Here is a 22670-nt window from a genome sequence, read left to right as displayed (position 1 = left end):
ATGAGCCCTGGTTGCATTTAAACAGATATTTACACTGGATCATATCATAGACCAGTATTAATCCCAGGCTCAGCACACCGCATATATCTCATGATGTGCTAATTAGAGGATCAATTATAATGACCAAATACCTGAGAACTCCAGTTGCATGAAGGCGGCCTCTTTGGCCTGGGATCCGTTTTTCTCCTTGTGTAGCAGCGTGATGGTGCCTCCCTCCAGGTGGAAGTTGAGTTTGACAAACACGTGATCTCTTTTTGTAAATGTATTCAGATTTGCAGCATCAGACGTGGGATCAAAAAACTCCTCAGTTCCTGGAGAACAAAAATAAAAAATAAATGTTTGTAAGGACACCCGCATCCTGTTAGTAAAGGGATATCCCTACCGTACACAATAATGGCATATCAACAGTATATATTATAGATATCTGGCCCCAGCCGCCTCAAGTCTGTGGCTCTCTCCATTTACTTTGACTTCTATTAGAGGGGTCTATTCGCAAAAAGACATGCAATCGACAAGAGAAAAATGAACAAAGTTTAAAGGGGCTGTACATTATGATAGGCGTTATTAAAGGGCCTTGGGAGGTGTAAAAATTAAATAACCATACTCACTTACCAGACCTCTTCTCTGCACAGAATCTGGTGTCCCCCATTGGTCCACTGGCTTTCTCCTCCAGCAATGCGACGTTGGCTGCCACTGGAAGAGGAAGTCAGGAGACAAGAGGGGGACACCAGCAGCCGAGGTCCAGAATGTCCCAGTTTTTTTTTTAAATGTTTACACCGCCTTTTGGCCAATTAATAATGGGTCTCCAAGGACAACCCCTTTAAGCCCTTTGTGATGGAGCCAATTATGTCCAAGCCAAATTTTACAATTCTGACCAGTGACACAATGAGTTAATAGCTTCAACGGATCCCACTGATTCTGAGAGTGTTTTTAGTGACATACTGTACTTCACGATAGTGGTAAAATTTCTTCGATATAACTGCCATTTATTTGTGAAAAAAAACGGATATTTGGAGAACAATTTGAAAATTTTGCAATTTTCAAACTTTGAATTCTTATGCCCTAAAATCAGAGACATATATCACACAAAATAATTCATAAATAACATTTCCCACGTCTACTTTACATCAGCACAATTTTTGCAACAATTTTTTTTTTTTTGTTAGGAAGTTCTAAGGGTTAAAAGTTGACCAGCAATTTCTCATTTTTCCAACAAAATTTACAAAACCATTTTTTTTTTTTTTTTTTTTTTAGGGACATCACATCACATTTGAAGTGACTTTGAGGGGCCTATATGACAGAAAATACCCAAAAGAGACACCACTGTAAAAACTGCACCCCTCAAGGTTCTCCGAACCACATTCAATAAGTTTCTTAACCCTTCACGTGCTTCACAGGAACTGAAGCAACGTAGAAAGAAAAAATGAACATTTCACTTTTTTCACAAAAATTTTACTTCAGACCCCAATTTTTTTTATTTTCACAAGGGTAACAAGAGAAAATGGACCCCAATATTTGTTGTGCAAATTCTCCTGAGCATGTAGATAACCCATAACTGGGGGAAAACCACTGTTTGGGCGCACGGCAGAGCACGGAAGGAAAGGAGCACCGTTTGACTTTTTGAATGTAAAATTGGCTGGAATCAAGAGCGGATGCCATGTTGCATTTGGGGAGACCCTGATGTGCCTAAACAGTGGAAACTAGACCTCTCAAGGAATTTATCTAGATGTGTGGTGAGCACCTTGAACCCCCAGGTGCTTCACAAAAGTTTATAACGTAGGCACGTGAAAACTAGAAATCAAACTTTTTTCACAAAAAGGAGATTTTTATGTACTCACCGTAAAATCTCTTTCTCTTAGCCTCTAATTGAGGGACACAGGACCATGGGTGTTATGCTGCTATCCACTAGGAGGCGACACTATGCATAATCTGAAAAAGATTAACCGTAGCTCCTCCTCTGCAGTATACACCCCTGGACGGCATCAGCCTTCTCCAGTTTTGTGCAAAAGCATTAGGAGGAACGTAAAATGGATAACATAACCATGCCTATAAGAAGGCAACTATGTACGAGCTCAAAAACAATATGAGAACTCAACATAACGGCCCGGAACGGGCAACAGGGTGGGAGCTGTGTCCCCCAATTAGAGGCTAAGAGAAAGAGATTTTACGGTGAGTACACAAAAATCTCCTTTACTCTGTCGCCTCATTGGGGGACACAGGACCATGGGACGTCCCAAAGCAGTCCCTGGGTGGGAAGCAATGGACGAATATTGTGTAGACGGGCCCCTACAATTGGGGCACTGCCGCCTGCAGAACACGTCTACCCAGGCTCGCGTCTGCTGAGGACTGGGTATGAACCCTGTAGTGTTTGGTAAACGTGTGTAGGCTAGTCCAGGTGGCTGCCTTACACACTTGTTGTGCCGAAGCCTGGTGCCGAATGGCCCAGGAGGCCCCTACCGCACGTGTAGAATGTGCCGTAATACCTGCTGGAAGAGGAGAATTTTTGAGGCGGTAGGCCTCTTGTATGGTGGATTTGATCCACCTGGCAAGGGTAGCTTTGGAAGCTGGCAGACCCTTGCGGCCGCCTTCCAGAAGAAGGAAAAGAGAATCAGACTTCCGGAAGGATGCAGTCCTAGACCCATAGATATGCAATGCCCTGACAAGGTCAAGCGTATGCAGAGCCTTCTCCACTCTATGAACCGGGGCCGGACAGAGGGATGGCAGTGAAATTTCCTCATTGAGGTGGAAGTTGGACACAATCTTCGGAAGGAAGGATGGGACCGTACGGAGAACTACCTTGTCCTGGTAAAAAGCCAGGAAGGGCCATCTGCAGGAGAGTGCTGTCAGTTCAGACACCCGGCGTAGCGAGGTGATTGCCACCAGGAAAACCACTTTCTGTGATAGAAGGCGGAGTGGGACTTCCCTAAGGGGTTCAAAGGGTGTTTCCTGCAATGCTGTCAGCACCAGGTTGAGGTCCCACGTTTCTAGCGGTCGTCTGTAGGGGGGAACCAATCGGGAAACCCCTTGAAGAAATGTCCTTACTTGCAGCTTGTTAGCAATGCACCTCTGAAAAAGCACTGAGAGAGCTGACACCTGGCTCTTAAGGGAGGCCAGGGACAGTCTGGCCTCCGGACCCGATTGGAGAAACCCAAGTACCCTGGGGAGGGAATAAGGGAATGGGGTCTGGCCATGAGATTCGCCCCAGGTAAAGAAAGCTTTCCAGGTACGGTAATAAATCTTAGCCGAGGTTGGCTTCCGTGCCCTGATCATGGTTCCAATGACGTTCGGCGAGAACCCTGACTGGGTTAGAACCCAGGTCTCAATGGCCACGCCGTCATATTGAGGGCCCCTGAGTTCTGGTGGTAGAACGGGCCTTGTGACAGAAGATCCGGGCGGTCGGGGAGAGGCCAGGGAACGTCTGCTGTGAGCTGTACGATGTCGGCGTACCATGTACGTCTGGGCCAGTCCGGTGCGATTAGGATGGTTGCAACTCCCTGTTGCTTGATCTTCCTCACCACTCTGGATATCAGGGGGAGAGGTGGAAAAATGTACAGGAGCTGGAACTGGGTCCAGTCCTGAACCAGGGCGTCCGCTCCCAGCGACCGCGTGTAATGAGTTATGGCCATGAAGTTGGAGACCTTGGCATTGAAGTGGGATGCCATTAGGTCTACGTCCGGAGTCTCCCAGCAATGGCAGATCTGTCAAAAAACTTCGGGGTGGAGAGACCACTCTCCCGAGTCCATTCCTTGCCGGCTGAGGAAGTCTGCTTCCCAGTTGTCCACACCCGGAATGTGGACCGCAGAGAGAACCGAACCTGTGTCTTCCGCCCAGTGGAGAATGTGTGTCATTTCTCGCATCGCCTGGGCACTGCGGGTCCCCCCTTGGTGATTCACATATGCCACAGCCGTGGCATTGTCCGACTGTACTCTGATGTGAGAGGCTGCCAGTAAGTGATGGAAGGCTCTCAATGCCAGGAGGATGGCACGAATCTCCAAGATGTTGATGGGCATGGTTGCTTCCGCTGGGGACCACTTGCCCTGTGCTCTGTGGTGTAGGTGTACCGCACCCCAACCCGTCAGGCTCGCGTCGGTGGTCAGAACCTTCCATTGACCTGTGAGAAAGGATTTCCCCTTTGTTAGTGAGGTTGGCTTGAGCCACCAGTGCAGGGACCTCCTGGTTGACAACGTCAGCTGGAACTCCCTGTCGAGAGAAAAAGGGTTCCTGTCCCATGACTTGAGGATGGCTAGTTGGAGAGGCCTGAGGTGAAGCTGGGCAAAAGGGACCACTTCTATTGCCGCCACCATTCTGCCGAGGACTCTCATGGCAAACCGGAGAGATCGATGGGGTTTGCTGAGGAGAGTGTGAACTCCTAGATGGAGAGGCAGTGCCTTGTCCTTGGGAAGGAGCACTAGACCCCTGAAGGTGTTGAATAGCATTCCCAGGAAGGTCAGAGACTGACTCGGGGTTGGTGATGACTTTTGTAGGTTGACTAACCAGCCCAGGCGACTCAGAATGTCGATTGTGATTGAGACGCTGAGCTCGCAGTCCTTGAAGGTGGGAGCCTTGATAAGGAGATCGTCCAGGTATGGAACGACTACTATGCCTCTGGAGTGCAGGACGTCCATGGTGGCTGCCATGACTTTGGTAAACACTCTGGGAGCTGTGGCGAGTCCGAACGGGAGAGCCACAAACTGGTAGTGGTCCTGGTCGATTGCGAACCTGAGAAATCTCTGATGGGCGGGTGCAATTGGTATATGCAGGTATGCGTTTTGTATGTCTATGGAGGTGAGAAATTCTCCCTTTTCCATGGACGCAATGAAGGACCGAAGGGACTCCATGCGGAAGTGACGTATCCGTACATATTTGTTGAGCTGTTTTAGGTCCAGTATGGGAAGTACGCCGCCTCCTTTCTTGGGGACTACGAATAAATTGGAGTAGAACCCTCGGAAGCGCTCGGCCGCGGGGACCGGTACTATGACTCCAGCTTGAAGAAGCGAGAAGACCGCTTGGAGGAAGGCACAAGCCTTGGCTGGCGGTTTTGTGGGGAACAGAAAGAAAGTCTGTTTGGTGGGTTGGAAGTGAACTCTATCTTGTATCCCGAAGAGATGTTCCCTTATCCTGCAGCAGATAATGGCCGCCGGAGTAAAGTTAAGAAAGAAGGGGGGCGGAGAGCTGAAAAGGGCGGCAGAACTGTGTGAAATCGCGCCCTTTCAGTCTCGATCCGCCCCCTCTATGACACTGTAGAGTTTGTCATCCGGGGGGCGGGCCGGGGAGAGGAGGTGGAGGCTTCGGCTAGGCCGAAGCCGCGGCCTAAATTAGATGCCTGATGCCCAAAGGGACTGCAGGCATGCGCGGAAGTCCGGGAGGGGGCCGGATCTGAACCGGACCCCCCCGGATTTAAAGGCAGGATAGCGGTGGGATATAAATGGAAGGGGGGGGGGGGCCCTGTGAAGAGTCCCCCTGAGGCACCGTAGAGCTGGTGCTGCCGCAGAAACAGGGCGCAGGGAGGCCTGTGCATCTGTTGTGTTCTGCCTGCACTCCCCCTGGCCCCGACAGGAGCCCTCAGCAAGGCTGGGGTCCCTGGATTCAGCCATAGTGTGCTGGCTGCTGGGAGCTGCTGCCTGTACAGGCCCTACCTGAGGCGTTTCAACCTAATACCCCCAGGTGGGGATTAGGGAGGTGCTGTTGTCACCATCAGGGGGCTATATCCTCGCCTCAACCTCAACCCAGAAACCAAAAGGAATTGGGGAAGGAGGGGGGTCTCGACTTCGAACCAGCACCTGAGGTGCTGGGGAAGGAGCGACATGTGGAATAGCCATCTCAACTTCAACCGTGCACCCCATAATAAGGGGCCGAGGAAGGAGCCATGCCGGGAGTCTCGTAGTAGACCCACTTTTCTTCATCTGTAATCGCGTCGGTGAAAACGGAGTAAAAATTTTAGGTGTGCCTTCTATGGGACATTACGCAAAAACTGGAGAAGGCTGATGCCGTCCAGGGGTGTATACTGCAGAGGAGGAGCCACGGTTAATCTTTTTCAGATTATACATAGTGTCGCCTCCTAGTGGATAGCAGCATAACACCCATGGTCCTGTGTCCCCCAATGAGGCGACAGAGTAATTGATCTTTTAGCCCCAATCTTTTATTTTCACAAGGGTAAGAGGAGAAAATGGACCCCAAAAATTGTTGTGCAATTTCTCCTGAGTATGCCGATACACCATATGTGGGGAAAGACCACTGTTTGGGCGCACGGCAGGAATCGAGAGCGGATGCTGTGTGGCGTGTGGAGAGCCCCTGATGTGCCTAAACAGTGGAAATTCCCCACGTGACCCCATTTTGAAAACTGCACCCTTCAAGGATTTTATCAAGGGGTATAGTGAGCATTTTGAACCCAGAGGTACGACACAGAATTTGATAACATTAGGTTGTCATATTGAATATGTTGTCATTAGTGAGTGTTGAGCGCAAGTGCTCGCTACTAGAATTTGCATCAGGTGCTCGGGTACGCACCGAGTATCAGGGGTGCTCGAGTGAGATGCTCGAGTCCCTGCCCCGCATGTTTCACCACTATTAGAGACCCAAGAAAAAACCATGCGGGGATTGCCCGTGTATGGCAGGCAATCCCCGCATGGTTTTTTTGGCTGTATAACAGCTGTGAAACATGTGGGGTGGGGACTCGAGCATCTCACTCGAGCACCGGCGATACTCTGTGTATACCTGAGCACCCGATGCAAATTCAAGTAGCGAGCACTTGCGCTCAACACTAGCTGTCATATCGTCATAATTTTTATTTTTCTTTACTTTTGAAAAAATCCCAACCCTAACACAACACTAATTCCAACCCTAACACAACCCTGACCCCAAGCCCAACCCTAACCCCAACCCTAAACCCTAACCCCAACCCTAAACCCTAACCCCAACCCTAAACCCTAACCCCAACCCCAACACTAAACCCTAACCCCAACCCCAACACTAAACCCCAACCCCAACACTAAACCCCAACCCCAACACTAAACCCCAACCCCAACACTAAACCCCAACCCCTTACCCCAACCCTAATCCCTAACCCCAACCTCAACCCCTAACCCTAACCCAACCCTAATCCTAACCTTAACTTCAACCCTAATGGCAAAGAATGGAAAAATATATATATTTTTATTTCAAAATTTTTATCGAAATAAGGGGGTGACAAAGGGGGATTTGATTTACTATTTTTTTGCTTTTATCACTGTGATGGGGTCTATCACAGTGATCAAAAGGAACCAATAGGTAAAATTCCCTATTGTTGCTGGATACCGACCGGCAGATTTCAGCGTGCGCACTGTGCATGCACTGAATAACGGCAATCACGTGATCGGGGACTGGAAAAAAAGGCCCTGATCATGTTCTCAAGGGTCTCAGCTACCACCAGTAACTGAGACCCCAGAGAATTTCGGACTCTGGGGGGCACTACAGCCTTATTCCTGATCGCCGTATTAAAACAGTAATGAGGGAATAAGACCTCTTAAAGGCCGCCATTTTAATGCTATCGGCGGTCGTTAAGGGGTTAAGCGGACGTTCCTAGCATAGCTGATATACCAGATATGACACGCACCTAAGATGTCCTCTGGATTCCAAGACTTTTCTTCTTGCCGCTGTTCTTGTGTTAACCGTTCTATATCCTCTCTAGCTTCCTGAGGATTGCCATACCATCCGCCCCAGCCTGGGAACCAGGATTGGAGGTACTGCAGCATGCCACTGCCCTGGCTGCCGGTAGGACTGGGCACTGGGGAGCCAATAGCAGGGTCTGATATTGGTTCCCGCAGACTCTGCAGAAATATAAAAGGAGATTAGCAGTGGCATTGACACCAAATAATTCACACAATCACTTCTATAAGTAAAAAGTTTGCTTCTCAGACAGAAAGATTATTCAGCCTTGAATTTATCATTTTGCAACAAGCTTAAAGGGTTAATCCCATCTTCACAAATGGGGACAGAATATAGACGCGCCCGTCATCGGTAACCTCTAACCTCGGCCAGTTCCTGTTGCTTCTTGAATCTGTCATGCACTTGCTGCCTCAAAATTTTTAGTTCTTCAAAAGATTGTTCTTCTTCAATCCGATCCAGTTCAGCCTAAAAGATCAACAGATGCCAAGGAAATTAATGGCCAAAGAAAATGTGTCACAGACAATTAAATATTTTGTGCATTAATATATGTGGCTTATGCAGCGTCTCTCCATTCCACACAGTATGATATTAAAGAGAACCTGTCATCACGATTTAACCTCTTAAAGTAAAGTTATGGCCATAATGGCCTTGTTATACTGATTTAATGGATACTTGTCGTGAAAAAAATCCGTAGCCTGGTTCTTGTTTAATTCACCTTAGTTTTTGTGCAATAGGCTCTTTGTGCATTGGGGCGGGACTGTGAGTAGGGTCTTTGGCTCTGCAGCAGCCCCTCCGCATTTGTATCAACCTCCTCTTTTAAATTTTGCGCTAGCGCTGTCCTTGCCACTGGCGGCGCTTGTGCACATTTATGACCCAGCGCAACCCAGCAAAATGACGCCGCCAGCAGCGCATGCTCAGATTACCCTCCGGCGGTCTACGGCAAAATGGCGCAGATGGCTGTGCATGCACACATTGGGATCTTGGCTCAATGATGAGTCGAGATCTTGATCTGCACATGCCGCCATTTTGCTGGAGACTGCCGTAGGTTAATCGGAGCATGCGCCTCCTCTAGGTCATTTTGCTGGAGAACGCCAGGACATGAGTGTGCTCAAGCGTTGCCAGCGGCAAGGGCGGCACTAGCACGAAATTTAAAATAGATGGCTCATAGAAATGTGGAGGGGCCGTGGCAAAGCCAAACAACCTACCCACAGTCCCACACCGATGCACAAAGAGGATATTGCACCAAAATTTCTACGTATTTTTTCACTATAGGTATCCATTAAATCAGTATAACAGGGCCATACCTTTACTTTTCAGATGTTAAAAAGTGCTCAAAGCAGATCGGCCGCTGGACAGACATCTTGGCAATGATCCTATTAGCTGCACAGCAGCGTCTCTCTGAATCCAATGCCAAATTAGGCAGAACCATATCAGTTACAGGTACCGATAGAGTCCACAATGCAGAACGTAGCAATGCTCACCTCGTGTTCAGCCGATAACTGCGCGCCCTGCAGACGATTGTAGTGTTTATTGCAGTAAGACACGGCGTCCCGAGCTCGATGTAACAAGAACTCCAGGCGTAGACGCTGCCGCTGCGTTTGGATCTCGGACAAGTTTGCATTTAGTGCAAAAAGCCACCATTCTCTACAGCTGTCAGGGGAATGAGCACAAAATTATATTAGACGATATCTGTATGTGTAATATCCTACTATTATATAATGTCCGCTCTCTGCAGCTGTAACTTAAAAGAACTGGACCAGATGTGGATCCACCTATGTACAGAGTGTATTAACGTGTTATTTTTTTCCCCAAAGTCTAGGTAAGAAACTGATAGCTTTTTTTCTAAGATGCTAAAAGTTTTATAAAATCACTTCCAAAAAGTAAGACGATTGTGAATGCACCCATATTCTATGTTCACATCACCGTCAGAGGCTCCACTGTAAATTCTATCCTATATAACAGGAAAAAACAGCATTGTACGCGGCTTTATTTTTCCCTGGACACCTCATTGGTATCAATCAATGGGGTCCGATTGGAAGCAGTGGTCTCGTCAAAAGATTTAGCAGAGCGTGGCAACTTTTGCTTTTATACCAGAAGTAATCAGAGCCGAATACATTCAGCGTCAGAGATCTAAAAATTCAAGGCGATCTTACTAAACTGCAAGATCTGGGCAAAGTCCAACCAATATAGTAATTTTATAAAGATTGAAATAGATGCTCTACCTGTTTATGCATTTTTCTTATTTTCAGGCGATTGGGAGGGTCACATAAATAGTTGGCTAATACTGCTGAAATAGGTAGCTTTGGAAAATTTATATTCCAAGTGTATGGTCAGTGTTAAAACATATGGGCACCTTCAGGTGCATTTTTTTTTTTTTACTAGTGAGCTAAAATAATTTTTTGCAATTAGAGGTCACTAAAAATTAGCAGTTTGGCTTTTACAGGTTTGTTTCCCTGTCAACTGTTTTTAACGGGGGAATTGGTAACTCTCTTACCTGTATTTTTCTGACCTCCTCCTTGCTGACTAATGACCACAGATCACATGAAAGATGAGCTGAACTTTGATGTGGTCATAATTCAGCCAGAGGAGTTCAGAAAACACAGAACAAAAACTGTAAAAGCCAAAAGGCGGTAACATTTTAATTAACCCCAATTGCAAAAATGATTTATAGCCCAGAAAGTAAAACAATATTGTGCCAAGGCATTTTCTTATCAGTTTCATTTTAAAGTGGAGTCTAACCCCATGACGCTTACTTTTCCAGAACCGAAACTTTCGGCCTCCATTTCCTGTACTTCATCTGTCGCTCCTTTCTTTCAAACTCATCAACAAACTCCACAATTTGCTGATACTGTGCCTGGATTAACAAAATGAAAAAAATATGAACAATTGTACTTTTTTTTTTTTTAACCCTCTTTACTAATTCAAAGAATAAGTTATATATCACTGACAGTCACCGATTCAACTAGAAAGGTTGGAGAGTTTAGTTTGCCCAATGTAAGAAAATAGTCGTTCAGCGCTCCGTAAGACTTAAGTGTCTATGTACAATCAAGACATTGCAGAAGCTGCTGATTTTGGCATGATTGGGAGACGATCTGTTGTGTATAGTGGAATCTTTGAACATGATTGATCCTTTGTTCACCAACAGGGATGTCTGGCAGCAGTGGCGGTGGCTTATTTCTCTTTTCCCATTGAAAATACATACATTCATAGCTGAACCAAACAGGATTGGGGGAGGTCATCAGGTTGACAGGTGTTGCCATAATCGCTTTTATAATGGTTGGCTTGTCTGAATGCATCAGTTTATAATGTGATCAAGACGGGAGCAAAAACTCTGCTCAATGCATATCGTTTCCCAAGAAGTTGAGAAAATATTTGAGAGAAGAGACCTTCTGACAGATGTCCCTTTAATACTAGTCGTGACATGGGAATATATCAGGCACGTTTACCTGTGAAAGAGTCAGTGGTATGGTCTTCAGACATATGTCACACTCTATCCGTGGCTGCTGCCGTGACCGCAGGGGCTCCTTGGAGCAGTTTCTTTTCAGGAGTGCCGAGGTGCACACGGGCTCCAGGATATACTGGTGCTCACGACTCTCCATGCTTTTGTCCATTGCGTCCTGCGGGTGAAACAAGAAACATTTCACTATCGTGATTCAAGATGTTCTACATCATGTTCTTGGTGTAACCATAAAAAAATAATATTATGGAATTATGGATCCTGTATACCTGAAGCTCCCCGGGAGGAAGGTCACCCAGTAAAGTGCTGTGAACATCCCAGTATATGCTAAAATCCTCAATTTCCAGTTGTTTATTTCGTATAAATCTCTCCACCTGCAAAAGGGTTAATAGGAGATCTTTGAATTGTGACTATTATACCAAAACGAGTAAAATCAAGCTTACTTGCCTTTAGGCTGCCATTGCTCTCGGCAGCACAAGTCTTGCTTACACAGAATCATGTGCTGCCGAGAATGATGATCATTTGCACAAAAGATCATTTCACCAGATCCGGTGATCGGCGGCCTGTTTACACTGTAAGATTATGCTGAAACGAGCATTATTAAGAACGCTTGTTCACAATTATCCTTCAGTGTAAATGCAGCTTAAGGCAGACGACTAAATGAATGGAAATCAGCAGAGCCATGTAACAGATGTAATGAAAGAGTCAGGGGTAAAACACGGAAAATATATATTTTTGTACCGTGTTAGCCAGTAGATAGAAAAATATTTAGATTTGAGAGTCCTCAGTGGTTGATACCTTTTAAAGGCGAACTGAAAAGATAAGTTGCAAGCTTTCCAGACTACTCAGGCCTCTTCATCAGGCACAGAATAACATGAAATCTGAAGAGTCACATATTTATACACAATAGGACATAGAAATAATGCAATAGATGAGACAAGTGACGTGAAGCAGAACTTTGAGTGTTCTCTTACTGGCTCACGACTGGCATTTTGCACCGAAACGTTTTTGATGCAAACTCCAAAGGCAAACGGACGGGAAGGATAAGTGACGCCATCTTCAAATCTCAAATGGACATCCTGAATTTTCAGCTGGAACAGTATAAAGACAATTGTACATTATTGAAGAGTCGAACCTTTGTACACGGAAGCCACGCTGTTCATATCACATAGACCCAATGTTCAGTGGTCAACGAAAAAGTTTTCAGAGGGAATATCCACCATCTACCAGTTATCTCCTACATGCACCATATGGGGGGTCTCACTGCTCTCTTTTGGTGCTGAATATTGGGCCCAGTGTTTGTTTGCAGCACTCATCCCTCACGGCGCCATCCAGCCTGGAGGTGGCACATGCACAGTGACTTAATGGGCGTAAGCAATGACTCTAGTGCAGACCTGGGCAAAGTGCGGCCCGCAGGCCATATCTGGCCCTCTGGCTGTTCCAGTCTGGCCCATGGACCGAGGCAGCTGGAAGGATGAAAACACTGTTCTCAAGGATGCTCCAAGAGACCACCCTCCCCCGCCCAGCATCTCAATTTCACTGCTATCTGAATCCTTAGCATGCAGGAAGTGGTGAATATAATGGTGGAGGAAAGAGTTGCCGGCTCCTTCAACCACGATACAGCATGGGCGACTAAAACAGTAAATGTGATGTGTGGGCTCACACTGTATAAAGGGGGTGCTAAGTGTGGGATCACTCAGCGGGAAGCTCATACTGTATATTGGGGGGCTGTGTGTGGGCTCACACTGTATCTAGTGGGTGCTGAGTGAGGGATCATATAGTGAGGGGCTCAGTTTATATAAAGGGCTCAAATGGTACATAGGGGGTGTTGTGTATGTGCTCATACAGTACATAGGAGGCTGTGTCAACTCATACTGTATATTGGGGGCTGTGTGTGGGCTCACACTATATATAGGAGGTGCTGAGTGTGGGATCATACAATGGGGGGGCTCATAGTTTATATAAAGGGCTCATACAGTACATAGGGGGTGTTGTGTGTGCTCATACAGTACATAGGAGGCTATGTGTCGACTCATACTGTATATTGGGGGCTATGTGTGGGCTCATACGGTATATAGTGGGTGTGGGAATACTTCTGCTCAGTATTAAGTGATACAATTATTAATATGAAATAATTCTAATGAATATATTAATATTGAGCAGAATTAATTTCAGCCTATTGGTTCGGCCTCCACAACAGTCACAGTCTCTCATGTGGCCCCTCGTGAAAATTAATCTCCCACCCCTGCTCTAGTGACATAATGTGCATACACAACCCCTGGGTGATATATGGGATTTCAATGAACGCTGGACCTCAGGACAACTCCAGGGGGCAGGAGTTAGGGAGCGATGAGTGATGAGAGAAAAAGGTTTGAGAACATGTCTCCGCTTACTTCAATGTTGTCCACAATTCTGGTCACAATGGAGGCCGTGACAGAATACCAGTAGGATTCTCCCTTCTGCTCCTGTTCGCTCTGCAAAAAAAAAAAAGAGTACGAGAAAAAACATGGAGAAACTGCACAGAGGTCAGAATGGATTAGTAGGGAGCGCAATTTGGAAAATCTTAAAAATGAGCTGAAGCATGAGGATTCATAGCACCCTTGGGTAAGGCTCTTGTACTACCCAGTAGGTGGAAATCTCAGTCACCGAATTCTCTAATGTTGGACATCCTGTAAACAGCAGTCTATTTCTTTCTTTTTTGCATCCCTATGGAGTAATAATCTTTGAAATGGGAAAACCTTTAGAGAGAGAGTCCATAGGCACATTCTCAATATTGATGGGGGTCCTAGTGGTCGCACTGCCGTAGACGAGACATGTTTGGCATGGAAATTGTTCCTGAAGATCCAGTGGATACAATCAGCCCTCACTTACCTTCCATTTCTCCTCCAGCGCTTTCAGCAGAGCTTTCTTGTGTGCGCACTCCAGTAACTTTTCCTTCAACTCCTCAAAGTCTTCTTGCCTGTCAGGAGATCCGACTAGATGAAGCCTGGAGATGGAGATGACCCAAGGATCCAAATGTGGACGATAAAAAGGGATCTGGATTCTGATCTTTCCAATAAAGCCTAGAAGAAAACGGTGGATGTACTGAACTGGGGGCACCAATATAATGTGGAATTTAGCATTTAAAGGGTTTGGCCACTACTATAGCCTTTCCTATGGAGAGTCACAATCTATGGTTAGGCCATCAATGTCTGATTGGTGGGAATGTGACACCCACATCCCACCGATCAGAAGATCTCGGATGCTGCCACATACAGTGGTGTGTATGTATCATCCCATCAGTATAAAGGTTTAATCACAGGCGCGTGGGATAAGGCTAGGACATAGTGGGATGACCATAGTAGATGGGGAGCTGCGATGACTGAGGTGGAGGCAGTACACATGTAACTAGGTACAGACATGATTGCATGCATCGATCACTCCTTAAAGGAATCTGTCACCAGGTTTTTGCTGCCCCATCTGAGAGCAGCGTGATACAGGGGCAGAGAGCCTGATTCCAGTGATGTGTCACTTACAGTTTTGCTAAAATGACACTTTTCTCTGCTGCAGATATATCAGTTCTCTGAATGCCGAGCTCTGTATAAACCCGCCCACACCACTGATTGGCTGCTTTCTGTGTACACTGTGCATAGGCAGAAAACTTCCAATCACTGGTGGGGGTGGGGTGATACAGAGATCATGAATATAGAGGACTAAATGGCAGCAGGTTTACTAGTCCTCTAGTGATAATATCCTGCTGATAAAACTGTGATTTTATCAAAGCTATAGCAAGCAGCCCAGAAAGTTACATTGCTGGAATCAGGGTCCCTGCCCCTACATTATGCGGATCTCAAACTAGGTGGCGAAAAGCTTGCAACAGATTCTCTTTAACTGGCTTTTGTGTAGCCGGCAGTACAAAATGTCCTCATGGTTCCTAAAAACAAGCCCCTAATCGGTGCAGATGGCCTCTCTAGATTCTTTTGGTCAGAAATCTTCACAAATAGGACGTCAAAACGTGTCAACTAAACGTCAGCTGTGCGCGCCATGAATGTCACAGTTTGCCCGTGTCACATTACGGCAGGATGGTCACTGATCTCATATGCCCGGTGATCACATTTCATACAATACCTGCTTTTACTTCGAAGGGTAATTCCAGCTCTTTCAAGGCATCTTTTTTTAAGGGCAGGTTCTCCAACTCCACCGCCCCTATGAACACATCGACAGAAGGGTTAGGTAACAGATCTGAGAAGAACCTGCATTGTCATCCTCGACTTCATATAGAACTAGCCCGCCCTGAAAGTGACTCGGCACCACGTAGGGTTAAACCAGTAACGGGATATATCCAGTACAGAGCATGCAGATGACAGTAGTGACAGGAAGGTTTATAGAGGGATTTCTCATGCACTTCTGATATTGTGCGTAGAGAATGCCCGCTGCTTCCAATCTATTCCAGTCATCCGTGGATCAGTCCTGATCATATCTGTCCCCCATATATAAGCTTAGAGTCGCCATAGACAGGACAAGCTGGTAATGTGCAGCTGTGTTGTGTCCGTACAGGAGCTGCATGCTATATACTTGCACTAGTCAGGCCTGTTAATTGGACCAGAATAGCACATGATGCAATTTGTACCAGGTGGGCCTGAGGTCTGTGTGTTAAATAACCAAGGTGCACCAGCACATAGCACACAGCCCAATGTTAGCCTGTCTGCTGCATCAAAGTCCTGTTTGAGCTGTCAAGAGGATTTTTTTCCACTGATGAATCGTAAAAGAGGAAACGAGTCAGGAGACAAAGATGGCTGGTCCAAGGCATCCCAGATCTGTGACTCAGGACTCTTTTGGGGTTAATCAGGACCAGGATAGTCAATAGGACCCTGCAGTGTGGATGCCCGGACTAGCTACTGAAAGGCCACCTGAACATGGATTCTCAGGATCCCGACCTCAGGAGGCAGTAATAGAAAAGACAGGATGTAAGCGCCTCCTGAACCTCCACCCCCTCCCATATCCCCCAAATAAAAATGATGATCCTGACACTTGGGTCCAGCTGTGAAGCAGGGGGAAACTACTTTTTTTTTCTTTTCTATCTCATTCATTGCACCCCCACCCCCCCTCCGATGCCTAGAGGTAAATACGGCCCTGAGTAGGGTCCACATAATATTGAAGCCATGTCCCTCGCTCAGCCGACCTGTCCTGTCGGAATGATGTTTCCATCTATAAGATGACTGCAGATGCAGCATTCTACAGCCAGCCAATCAGAACACTCGCCGGCACGGGGCGGGACAATTTTGCCGGCACGGGGCGGGACAATTTTGCCGGCACGGGGCGGGACAATTTTGCCGGCACGGGGCGGGACAATTTTGCCGGCACGGGGCGGGACAATTTTGCCGGCACGGGGCGGGACAATTTTGCCGGCACGGGGCGGGACAACTAGAGATGTCTGGAACAGCAGATCCCACCCAAGGTTATTATTACAGTCGTGTACCCCATAATAAGGTGCACAACAGTTGGGTACAGTGGGAAGGCTCCTGATGTACCTGACACTGGTCACCATTACATTTCACAGAAAAGGATCAGAAATCTTGGTGTAACCAAAGTTCTGTTTGGTCTAGAAAAAGGAATGGAGAGACACATGTATCCATGTCCGCCTCCTCCCCATTTCTGACAGCCCCCCAACAGTGCCCCAAACTCAAGACATTTGCAGGTTCCAGTGGTGGGACCCGCATCTAGCAGACATTTATGGCATATCTTGGCAATATGTCTGGTTCTGACCTGGATCTAATACTAAAACCACATTCACAGGTTCAGTATTTGGTCAGTACTCAGACTCATGGTGCCAGGGACTGAGTAGTGAAGTGATCCATGATATAAAAACAATTATCTTTATTGAACCATAATGATAAAAACAGAATAAAAAAACAGAATACCATATAGGGACGGACAGAAAAGATTTACCCACAATGAAGGAAATACATACATAAATAGGGTGTCAAAATGTTTAGGGTACTGTGACCCCCCCTATCTATGGCCTAATATTTTGATCCCTGTGACCAACTACAATGTAATTGAATATCAGAAATACACATCAAAGAAAACTCCATAGCAGTATATTCTGACACCATGAGCCAGAGCTAAAGGCTAAATGCTGAAATCAACTGCTAGGTCACAAGACAAGGTGGTATATCTGTATGAGGGAGCAGAATGATATAATAATTGGTGTCAGGGTTCACCAAAACCCATGTGCATTACTTTGGTGAGATTACTTATAAAATTCCATCAGGATGAGTCAAGATTACCTATGGGTAGTTGGGGAAAAGATCACAGCTGTGCAATGAGGACGATCCAGTGTCCCCTCACCCTGACGCGTGTTTCGCCATCAGCTTCCTCCGGGGAAACCCGCGAAGTAAGTAACTATTTTCTCTACTGCAGATCTAGCAGTGGTCAAAATGCTGAGCCTGGTATAACCCCACCCAAAACACTGATTGGCAGCTTTCTATGTACACTGTATATTGACAGAAAGCTGCCAATCAGTGGTGGGGGTGGGGTTAAATAGAACAGCAGGACAAGAAGCCACAAGACACCTAGTCCTGTAGCGATACGGTTAAGGTGTGGGCTTCTGAGGGTGAATGAATCAGGTCCAGAGTTGCCTAGCCGTGTATACGGTCACAAGGCCGGTCAGCATGTAGAGGAAGCTGCTGTACTATCTATTCTACAAGGACTGGTCAGGGGTGACGCCTCTAATGAATATTCATGAGCGATCATTGATTAGCATACACAGAGGACAGACACAATCACACTTTACCTTTCAGCAGGGCTACAGACAACTGGTCTGTGTTCAGGTTATTGACATATTTGCCCAAATAGGTGTTCAACACCCAGGCTACCAACCCCTCCAACATGGCCACTGCGGGGGGCTTCTCCTATCATGTGCTCATAGTGGAAGCCTAAAAACAAAAAAAGCTGTATGAGTTCAATCATCTTTTAGGAGAACAAGAATAATCAAAAACTAAACATGGAAAATGTGGAAAAAAATGAAAATGAAGGGGAGCGGTGGAGTGATAGATCAGACTTTTACAGAAGCGGCGACACCAGACATGTTTAGTTTTTACTTTATTTTTAAACGAAGCAGAGAAGAGCGATTCAAACTTTTATGTCTGTTCATTTTATTTTTTAAAAAAATGGTATTTTTTAGTCCCTTATGGAACTTGACTTTGCGATTGTTTGATCAGAGAATATAGTAAAAATGATCGTCCAGGCTGCACACAAGTGGCAAAATGGCAGCGACAGGATCAAAGGTTGCCATGGTGGGGGAGGGGGGGGGGGGGACAATGGGCAACTGAAATGGCAGGCCCCCTTTTAAATGCCACTGTCAGAGACAGAAAGCGGCATTTAAGGAGTTAAACAGAAGAAATCAAAGATTGCTCTGATCACTGCTGTTAGAGGCAAGTTCTGGCTGCATAAAACAGCAGGCACCCACCGTATGCCTCAGAGTCTCCTATGTGATGTACATACAGCAGTCTCCGTGTCTCCTGTGTGATGGATGTACATACAGCAGTCTCCGTGTCTCCTGTGTGATGGATGTACAGTACAGACCAAAAGATTGGACACACCTTCTCATTTAAAGATTTTTCTGTATTTTCTTGACTTTGAAAATTGTACATTCACACTGAAGGCATCAAAACTATGAATTAACACATGTGGAATTATATACTTAACAAAAAAGTGTGAAACAACTGAAAATATGTCTTATATTCTAGGTTCTTCAAAGTAGCCACCTTTTGCTTTGATGACTGCTTTGCACACTCTTGGCATTTTCTTGATGATCTTCAAGAGGTAGTCACCGGAAATGTAAAAAAGGAGAGAACAGGGCGCAATGGGTGACTCAGTAATGCAATTTGTAGAGGGGTGTGGGAATGGCTACTAACCTTATGGAGTTGTGCACCTCTGCACAACCCCAGTGTAAAGCTGCACAAGCTCTGCTCTGTTGGTGGCTGTCATCTGCTTGCAGCGGCATTCACAGATCCTGATCTCACGGTGGTGGGTCACGTGATCAGGTTAGTTGCGCATACCGCCGAGATGGACGCCCAGCTTCACCAACACTCACGGCAGTGTTCCAGAGGGGTTAGGGCAGCACAGCTTGGAAACTAGGGTAGTAAGTCTTAGTTAACTTCATCCCACAGGTGGTTGAACAGGTAAATAAAGCCAGCTCTACCGCACCCCAGCAGGGGGAGAAAGACAATCGGTGAATGTGAATAGTAGTATCAGAGCGCCAATAAAAGGGCAAACATTAATTAAAATGACTGATTTATTAATACACACAACGAATTTCGGTGGACAAGGCCACCTTCATCAGGTGACCTGATGAAGGTGGCCTTGTCCACCGAAACGCGTTGTGTGTATTAATAAATCAGTCATTTTAATTAATTTTTGCCCTGTTATTGGCGCTCTGATACCGCTATTCACATTCACCGATAGTCACCGGAAATGGTCTTCCAACAATCTTGAAGGAGTTCCCAGAGATGCTTAGCACTTGTTGGCCCTTTTGCCTTCACTCTGCAGTCCAGCTCACCCCAAACCATCTCGATTGGGTTCAGGTCTGGTGACTGTGGAGGCCAGGTCATCTGGCGTAGCACCCCATCACTCTCCTTCTTGGTCAAATAGCCCTTACACAGCCAGGAGGTGTGTTTGGGGTCATTGTCCAGTTGAAAAATAAATGATGGTCCAACTAAACGCAAACCAGATGGAATAGCATGCCGCTGCAAGATGCTGTGGTAGCCATGCTGGTTCAGTATGCCTTCAATTTTGAATAAATCCCCAACAGTGTCACCAGCAAAGCACCCCCACACCATCACACCTCCTCCTCCATGCTTCACGGTGGGAACCAGGCATGTAGAGACCATCCATTCACCTTTTCTGCGTCGCACAAAGACACGGTGGTTGGAACCAAAGATCTCAAATTTGGACTCATCAGACCAAAGCACAGATTTCCACTGGTCTAATGTCCATTCCTTGTGTTCTTTAGCCCAAACAAGTCTCTTCTGCTTGTTGCCTGTCCTTAGCAGTGGTTTCCTAGCAGCTATTTTACCATGAAGGCCTGCTGCACAAAGTCTCCTCTTAACAGTTGTTGTAGAGATGTGTCTGCTGCTAGAACTCTGTGTGGCATTGACCTGGTCTCTAATCTGAGCTGCTGTTAACCTGCGATTTCTGAGGCTGGTGACTCGGATAAACTTATCCTCAGAAGCAGAGGTGACTCTTGGTCTTTCTTTCCTGGGGCGGTCCTCATGTGAGCCAGTTTCTTTGTAGCCCCTGATAGTTTTTGCAGCTGCACTTGGGGACACTTTCAAAGTTTTCCCAATTTTTCGCACTGACTGACCTTCATTTCTTAAAGTAATGATGATGGCCACTCGTTTTTCTCTACTTAGAATTTGTATTATGGCAAGAAAAAAGCAGCTAACAGTCTATTCAGTAGGACTATCAGCTGTGTATCCATCTGACTTCTGCACAACACAACTGATGGTCCCAACCCCATTTATAAGGCAAGAAATACCACTTATTAAGCCTGACAGGTCACAGCTGTGAAGTGAAAACCATTTCCGGTGACTACCTCTTGAAGCTCATCAAGAGAATGCCAAGAGTGTGCAAAGCAGTCATCAAAGCAAAAAGTGGCTACTTTGAAGAACCTAGAATATAAGACATATTTTCAGTTGTTTCACACTTTTTGGTTAAGTATATAAATCCAAATGTGTTAATTCATAGTTTTGATGCCTTCAGTGTGAATGTACAATTTTCATAGTCATGAAAATACAGAAAAATCTTTAAATGAGAAGGTGTGTCCAAACTTTTGGTCTGTACTGTACACACAGCAGTCTCCGTGTCTCCTGCGGGATGCATGCACACACAGCAGTCTCCGAGTCTCCTGCGGGATGCATGCACACACAGCAGTCTCCGAGTCTCCTGCGGGATGCATGCACACACAGCAGTCTCCGAGTCTCCTGCGGGATGCATGCACACACAGCAGTCTCCGAGTCTCCTGCGGGATGCATGCACACACAGCAGTCTCCGAGTCTCCTGCGGGATGCATGCACACACAGCAGTCTCCGAGTCTCCTGCGGGATGCATGCACACACAGCAGTCTCCGAGTCTCCTGCGGGATGCATGCACACACAGCAGTCTCCGAGTCTCCTGCGGGATGCATGCACACACAGCAGTCTCCGAGTCTCCTGCGCGATGCATGCACACACAGCAGTCTCCGAGTCTCCTGCGCGATGCATGCACACACAGCAGTCTCCGAGTCTCCTGCGCGATGCATGCACACACAGCAGTCTCCGAGTCTCCTGCGCGATGCATGCACACACAGCAGTCTCCGAGTCTCCTGCGCGATGCATGCACACACAGCAGTCTCCGAGTCTCCTGCGCGATGCATGCACACACAGCAGTCTCCGAGTCTCCTGCGCGATGCATGCACACACAGCAGTCTCCGAGTCTCCTGCGCGATGCATGCACACACAGCAGTCTCCGAGTCTCCTGCGCGATGCATGCACACACAGCAGTCTCCGCGTCTCCTGCGGGATGCATGCACACACAGCAGTCTCCGCGTCTCCTGCGGGATGCATGCACACACAGCAGTCTCCGCGTCTCCTGCGGGATGCATGCACACACAGCAGTCTCCGCGTCTCCTGCGGGATGCATGCACACACAGCAGTCTCCGCGTCTCCTGCGGGATGCATGCACACACAGCAGTCTCCGCGTCTCCTGCGGGATGCATGCACACACAGCAGTCTCCGCGTCTCCTGCGGGATGCATGCACACACAGCAGTCTCCGCGTCTCCTGCGGGATGCATGCACACACAGCAGTCTCCGCGTCTCCTGCGGGATGCATGCACACACAGCAGTCTCCGCGTCTCCTGCGGGATGCATGCACACACAGCAGTCTCCGCGTCTCCTGCGGGATGCATGCACACACAGCAGTCTCCGCGTCTCCTGCGGGATGCATGCACACACAGCAGTCTCCGCGTCTCCTGCGGGATGCATGCACACACAGCAGTCTCCGCGTCTCCTGCGGGATGCATGCACACACAGCAGTCTCCGCGTCACCTGCGGGATGCATGCACACACAGCAGTCTCCGCGTCTCCTACGGGATGCATGCACACACAGCAGTCTCCGCGTCTCCTGCGGGACGCATGCACACACAGCAGTCTCCGTGTCTCCTGCGGGACGCATGTACACACAGCAGTCTCCGTGTCTCCTGTGGGACGCATGTACACACAGCAGTCTCCGTGTCTGCTGTGGGACGCATGTACATACAGCAGTCTCCGTGTCTCCTGTGTGATATACATACAGAAGTCTCCGTGTCTCCTGCGGGGTGGATGCACACACAGCAGTCTCCGTGTCTCCTGTGGGATGCATGTACATACAGCAGTCTCCGTGTCTGCTGTGGGATGCATGTACATACAGCAGTCTCCGTGTCTCCTGTGGGATGCATGTACATACAGCAGTCTCCGTGTCTCCTGTGGGACGCATGTACATACAGCAGTCTCCGTGTCTCCTGTGGGACGCATGTACACACAGCAGTCTCCGTGTCTGCTGTGGGACGCA

At 47.2% G+C, this 22670-nt stretch overlaps 1 protein-coding gene across 1 annotated transcript in view; it reads right to left on the bottom strand.

The window, feature by feature from the left end:
• The window catches only part of VPS13D (vacuolar protein sorting 13 homolog D), a 225904-nt gene that overhangs the window by 197085 nt on the left and 6149 nt on the right, over nt 1-22670 (bottom strand). Inside the window, exons 2-13 of the mRNA XM_073655412.1 lie at nt 17877-18018; nt 15209-15286; nt 13973-14163; nt 13495-13575; nt 12076-12192; nt 11371-11475; nt 11091-11261; nt 10398-10498; nt 9126-9294; nt 8008-8109; nt 7592-7805; nt 132-311 (exon numbers count right to left, since the gene is read on the bottom strand). Of these exons, the coding sequence (XP_073511513.1) occupies nt 132-311; nt 7592-7805; nt 8008-8109; nt 9126-9294; nt 10398-10498; nt 11091-11261; nt 11371-11475; nt 12076-12192; nt 13495-13575; nt 13973-14163; nt 15209-15286; nt 17877-17973 (1606 nt within the window). The 5' untranslated portion in view covers nt 17974-18018. The remainder of the gene's footprint in view (nt 1-131; nt 312-7591; nt 7806-8007; nt 8110-9125; nt 9295-10397; nt 10499-11090; nt 11262-11370; nt 11476-12075; nt 12193-13494; nt 13576-13972; nt 14164-15208; nt 15287-17876; nt 18019-22670) is intronic.

The sequence above is a fragment of the Phyllobates terribilis genome, unplaced genomic scaffold, assembly GCF_046119375.1.
Source record: "Phyllobates terribilis strain yellow unplaced genomic scaffold, ASM4611937v1 Scaffold_12__6_contigs__length_324123572, whole genome shotgun sequence".
In the NCBI taxonomy this organism is placed as follows: Eukaryota; Metazoa; Chordata; class Amphibia; order Anura; family Dendrobatidae; genus Phyllobates; species Phyllobates terribilis.
This window is presented reverse-complemented; position numbering and strand designations above follow the sequence as displayed.